Raw genomic sequence first — 6,871 nt, 5'->3', positions numbered from 1 at the left:
AATTTAAACTAGTAAATTGGAATTATTTATACCAATGTTTAGTCTCAATCACTTGGGAGCATTCTTTTGTATGTATCTTTCCTTTCTTTGATAATTCTTTTAATTTTTTAATACCTTATATATTTAAAAATTTGTATCTTCTGACTTTTTGATGTATGTATATTAGTAAGTCCCTCTAAATTTAGTTTACAATGACTAACATGCATATTTAAGACAATAAAGATTTATTTCAGGTAGCATCTTGCAGTACAATGTTTAATGGTAGGGAGGAATTTGATGAATTTTGTCCTCAGATTTGGGAGCAGATGCAGGCAGGGTTCTGGTGTAAGTTCATGCCTGCTCAGTCATCCTCCTAATATTTAGAGGCTGAGATGTGGAAAATTTTATTTATTAATTGCCCAAATTTTTAATAAGAAGCTTATCCTTTGACTTAAAGTAAATTCTTTTTCCACATATAATCTATACTTGTAAGAATACAGAAAATAAGATCCAGAAGAAATTGATGTCACTTGAATCTTCACCATCAGTGAAAACTTAGATTTATTTCATAATTCAATATATGCATATATATGTGTTTATAAGTATATAATTATTAAACTATATATAGTTATATGTGTATAGAGGACTGTAACACCAAGTGCTCAGTGATTCATACATACTCAGGGAAGAAAGTGGTGTGGGTTGTTTTTATGGATTCACCAACAAAATCCAGAGACTTCCACCTGGTTGGAAACAAAGGCCAAAACACCTTGGTTTTTCAATGTTACTGAACTTAGTAACTAACTCTGATCATATTCAATTAAGGAATAATCATATAGAAAATGTCTGTTTTTAATGGAACCAATGACTTTAATCAACTGTGGGGAAGTTCACAAAGTACCTCCACCTGTAGAGAGGTTTTGGTTTAAGAAAGTGATGTATTATGTTAGACACAACCATAACAGCTAGGTCTGATCACAGAGCTAGCATTTTACTTTAAGTCTTTTTAAAATGTGGTTTATATATTTTTTAATTTTTTACATTTTTTTAAGTAGGCTCTACATCCAGTGTGGGGCTGAACTCATGACCCCGAGATCAAGAGTCACATGCTCCACAGCCTGAGCTAGCCAGTCACCTCTAAGTGTTAAAGAATTATCATTCTTTTGGATTTAGCAACATCTGTAACTAAAATAATATATACAGTAGAAGAGGGAAATTATGTCTTAAAAACTTGATAATTTAACTTATGGTTTTAGATTTATAAATCATTGATAAGATTTTTCTAGTAACATTTCAGTTTATGCCACAATGAGTTAATTTGGGTTCACACTTTCAGGTAATTTCTGAAGTGTCTTTGTTGTTTATTTTTCATTCAATTTTAATAATCTTGTCCTCATTGGTCATTTATTCAGGAGTTAATTCTGCCACTTCCCCCTGACACACATTATGGAGGATTTTTTTCAAAGGTGGATCTTCAAAAGGAAATATGGTGTCAGCTTTACAGAGTTGCATATGTAATGATGGTTATACTGGTGAAAGACTGGGAATAAGACTATTGAATGGGTACTCTTATGTCTTCTTGAAGATACGTAGTTGCCCTAAGCAGTGATTATTCATCAGTGAGAATTGTGAGTCTGGTGTTTGGAGGATCATTCCCAGGTTACATTAAGTGAGGGCTTTTTTTTTTCTTTTTCTCTTCTCCCCCCCCCCCCGCCCCACCCACCCCTTGGATGTCAAAATAGGAAATCAGACATCTGTAAGAACATGTGATTCTTAGAGATTGCCCAGGAGTTAGAGAACACTTTATATTTTTGGAAATAATGAATTTCATTTCTTACTTTGTGACTTTGTTGAAAACTTTGACCATAAATCCAAAAATTTTTAAATGTGATTATGGTTTTGCAGCCTATTTTAATATGACTTGTCTTAGACAACAGTAAATTCAGCAAATGATTAAAAGAATATTATACATTTAGGGTGAGTTGAACATAACTGTGGAAAGTATGAAAAACAAAGTCTTGCTTCTTGAACCAGGCCCAGATCTGCCTTTTGCCCTCTCCATGACTTAGTTTCTCCAACTGAAAAATAGTGCTAATTATAGTAACTGACCCCATAGAGGTGCTGTGAAAGGTATGGAGAGATTACTGACACAGGGTAAGCACTGCATGGTAGCTAATTTGTTATTAGCAATCAATATGCCTCAATTATACTCGTTAAAAGCTGATAAATTTGTTTGTGTGACTGTTGTATCAAATTACCACTAACTTTAAATGATACAAGCTTATTATCTTTCTATTGTGGAGGGCGCAAGTCAAAAAATGGTCATAATAGACCAAGATTAAGGAGGACTGTACTCATTTCTGAAGGCCAGAGGAGAAAGTTTTTATTATTATTATTATTTTTCAGATTCTAGAAACCACTTAATTAATTCCCTGCATCATGGTCCTCTTCATCTTCAATGCCAGTGTTTGAATCATGTGGACCTCTGTTCTTAATACCACATCTCCTCTAATTTCTGCCCTCCCTCCTTTCTTCCCCTCTCTTATAAGGACCCTTGTATTTACACTGAGCACAATAGGACATTCCAGAATAATTTCTCTCTCTCGTTCACCCTCTCTCTTTTTAAGTAGGCTCCACTCCCATGTGGAGCCCAACACAGGGCTTGAATTCACAACACTGAGATCAAGACCTGAGCTGATATCAATAGTTGGATGCTTAACCTACTGAGCCAACCAAACACCTCCAGAATAATCTCCTAATCACATCTTCAAAATCTGTTTTGCCAAATAAGGAAATATTTCATAGGCTTGGAATTAGGATATAAGGATCCTTGAGTGGGGTGAGGACATTATTCTGTATAATATAATTGGCTTTATTTATCACCAATTTAAATATATCATAGCTTTATTAAGTTCGGTAAAATACAAAATTTAGAGAAACATATTTGAAGACACATTTTTGATGAAAATAGGAGGCAGATATAAACTACTGATAAGAAAAAAATATTCACAATGATATTTCTGTCCTTTTGCCTGTGTTATCTAGGGTGAATTCAAACTATGATATTAACATCCACAATATAGTGACTATATATAAACATACATATATATACACACATATATATATACATACACACACGTGTATATGTGTGTGTGTATGTATATATATATATTTAGTGAACTATATATGTTTAACAATATTTAAATATTCAAGTAATATTTACAATGTTCCAGGCATTCTTTTATATTCTGAAAGCACATAGTAAAAAAAACAGGCAAACTGCCTTGCTTATATTGAGACTGTCAGTGACAGGAAACAAACACAAAATGAAATAAATATATATGTTAAGTGGTGTGAAGAAATATAAAAACAATAGTCACCAAGACTTTTAAGAATAGGCCCCTCTGAGAAAGTGGGCTTAAAATAAAACACTGAATGAATGAAATGAGGTGTCAGTCACAGATATAGGCAGGAGACCCAGCCCTGGGTCTCAGCAGAGACAAAAGCTCTGGACTGGAGGCACACCCAAAGTGGGGACAAAGGATTAGCAGGGATGACATATGGGATTTACAGCACCAGGGCAAATGCCCTGGAGGAAGCAAAAAGTGATTTCAAAGGATTAAAATGTTACAGTATGGTGGGCCTTGAAATGAAATATGAAGTTTTATAGTAGAGCTGTGAGCAGGAGTTGACCTGCTCTGATGTAGAATTTTTAAAGACTTTATTTATTTGAGAGAGAGAGAAAGAGAGAGCACACAAGCAGGGAAGCAGCAGAAGGAAAGGGAGAAGGAGGTCCCCCACTGTACAGGAAGCCCAAAGCAGGGCTCCATCTCAGGACCCTGAGAGCATGACCTAAGCCCAAAGGAGACACTTAACCAACTGAGACATCCAGGTGCCCCTCGATGTAAAATTTTAAAGATCACTTTTGTTCTGCTGAGATTAGACTAAAAATAGAAAAGAAAGAGAGATCAGGGAGATAGCAGGAAAGCTACCAGAATAACCTAGATGAAATATGGCTGGGAACATTTCATTTACAAAGTGCCAACAAATGTCCTAATCCTTTGTGATGTCATGATGCATAATTAATTTAGTCTTTCTTCATATTCCTGGCATAGAACTCCTAAAACCCTCTGAATTTCCTAGATAGAAATAGCTATGTGGATGTCTTTTGTTATTCATAAAAAGGCCCTTCTACCACATCTTGAGTTTATGCTAATGAGGTGAATTATGGAAATCTCCTAAGAATTAGGGCTGGTTGCCAGGAAAATAACTATAATTAAAGGTTTGCAATTTTTTAAATATCCACCTCTCAGATTTCCAAGGAGAGGATCTAGAGGTTTCATTAATCACTGAGGGCCAATGATTTGATCAATCATACCCAAATAATCAAGCATCCCTAAAAATAAAAAAGAATGAGGTTCAGAGAGCTTCTGAACATAGCCAGTGACCAAGAGGATGGTACATCCAGAGAGGACAAAGAGCTCTTGGTCTTTTCCAGCACACCTTAACTTTTATATCTCCACTATCTGGTTTTTCCTTAGTTAAATGCTAGTCAATCCAGTAATTAAAATATTTTCCACTCTAGAAAATTAATTGAACCCAGGGGTGGGGTTATTATATTTAGAGCCAGTGGTTCAGAAGCCCAAGTGATAAGTTCTATTTGGCAATTGATATCTGATTTGGGGAACAGTTTTGTGGGACTAAGCCCTTAACCAGTAAGATATTAAGCTATCTCTATATAGATGGCATGAGTATTACATTAAATTGAAGGACACCCAACTGGTTGTCTGAAGAGTTGGACATTGCTTATTATGGAAAATAAACCCTCAAAAATTTGGTGTCAGAGCTGAAATAATGAGAATAAAGAAGACACATAGTTGTTTTTTTTCTTTAACATTCTGTACTTCCTAAGTTACTCATTTTGCTTGCCTTTGCCATCCAAATAATCAGTGAATCAATGAGGCTTACCCAACCAGTATTGACTTAGAGCTACTATAGACTGGACAACATTCTGGATGCCAGAAATGCAGAGCTTGACTAGGAAATATATAGTTAAACCCTAATCCAGGTATAGCAAATACCAACATTTTTATGCAGTTAGCATAATCTATGTCTTGCAGCATGAACATAAACATAATATAAATTGTTGTTCTCCAACGAGGAGAAAGAGATCAACAGTTTCTATCTTAACATCTGTCTCTTGGTCTGTTCATTTTTCTCTAGCATTTTGACTTAGAAAATTTTAGCCTGGGCGCCTGGGTGGCTCAGTGGGTTAAGCCTCTGCCTTCGGCTCAGGTCATGATCTCAGGGTCCTGGGATCGAGTCCCGCATCGGGCTCTCTGCTCAGCAAGGAGCCTGCTTCCCTCTTTCTCTCTCTCTGCCTGCCTCTCTGTCTACTTGTGATCTCTCTCTGTCAAATAAACAAATAAAATCTTAAAAAAAAAAAAGAAAATTTTAGCCCATCCAGCACTCTCTGAAGTGTCATCTACATTGTAACCTTCATCCATACTGAAAGTGTCCTCTCTCCTTTTTCTTCCTGGTCTTTGTGGCTTCCTGATTTGCTGGAGCTGCCATCAGCAATGTCAATGAAAAATATAACTTTATCCTCTGACTTTATCCTCCTGGGGCTTCCAGTGGATAATAAAGCTATAGGGATTGTCTTTCCTGTTATTTTTGCTATTTTTGTGGTGACTGTAACTGCAAATTTGGTCATGATAGTCTTGATTCAGGTCGACTCCCATCTCCATACTCCTATGTATTTCCTGCTCAGTCAGATGTCCATGATGGACACCCTTTTCATTTGTACTACTGTCCCAAAACTTCTGGTCGACATGGTTTCTAAAGAGAAGACCATTTCCTTTGTAGGTGGTGGCATCCAGATCTTCTACTACTTGACCATGATTGGCACAGAGTTCTTCCTCTTGGGCCTCATGGCCTATGACCACTATGTGGCTGTCTGTAACCCTCTTACGTATCCAGTCCTGATGAATCACAGGGTGTGTCTCCTGCTGGCTGCTGGTGCCTGGTTTGGTGGGTCCCTGGATGGCTTTCTGCTCACCCCCATCACCATGAATGTCCCCTACTGTAGCTCCCACAGTATCAACCATTTTTTTCTGTGAGATCCCTGCAGTTCTTAGCCTGTGCTGACACATCCTTGTATGAAACTCTAATGTACATCTGCTGTGTACTCATGTTGCTCATCCCATCTCTATCATTTCAACTTCCTACTCTCTCATCTTGTTAACTGTCCACCAAATGCACTCTGCTGAAGGCCGGAAGAAAGCCTTTACCACTTGTTCATCCCATTTAACTGTAGTCAGCATTTTCTATGGGGCTGCCTTCTATACTTATGTTCTGCCCCAGTCTTTTCACACTCCTGAGCAGGACAAGGTAGTGTCAGCCTTCTATACCATTGTCACACCCATGCTCAATCCTCTTATCTACAGTCTCAGAAACAAGGATGTCATGGGGGCATTTAAAAAGATATTCTCACAAACCTCATATACTCAAAAAGTATCCACAAGTGATGCTTAAGAATTCAATAAACTGACAATAGGTCTTCCTAAGAACATTTTCTATTGCCCAGTTTCAAAGATGACTATTTGGTCAGCTGTCAAAGATTACTTATAATTGACAATCAAGAGGATTTTCCTTGGCTGATTTCTTGATACTAGGGGAGGGAATCAAAGATTTTTCATTAGTTATGCAGATACATTTTGGCTAGCTACCAAAAATGAGATATTACTACATCAGTTAAAGAATTCATCTGATTCTGGTTCTAGTCTCACAGACTAAATAAAGGGGGGGAAAGGCATATCTTAGAGTTCACAGCAAACCTGTGAAGGTTCCTTTCACTCTTAACCCAGAAATGCCTTACAAAGCTAAGGAATTT

The 6,871-nt window shown here is 36.9% G+C and overlaps 1 protein-coding gene across 1 annotated transcript; it reads left to right on the top strand.

Moving 5' to 3' along the window:
- Positions 1 to 5,558: 5,558 nt before the first annotated feature.
- LOC125100583 (olfactory receptor 2T11-like) lies at positions 5,559 to 6,513 on the top strand. The gene is given in 4 exon segments (XM_047730858.1): positions 5,559 to 6,086; positions 6,088 to 6,110; positions 6,112 to 6,176; positions 6,179 to 6,513. Coding segments are annotated over 4 exon segments (951 nt in total).
- The last annotated feature ends 358 nt before the right edge of the window (positions 6,514 to 6,871 follow it).

Source organism: Lutra lutra, chromosome 5 (assembly GCF_902655055.1).
Source record: "Lutra lutra chromosome 5, mLutLut1.2, whole genome shotgun sequence".
Classification (NCBI taxonomy): Eukaryota; Metazoa; Chordata; class Mammalia; order Carnivora; family Mustelidae; genus Lutra; species Lutra lutra.
This window is presented reverse-complemented; position numbering and strand designations above follow the sequence as displayed.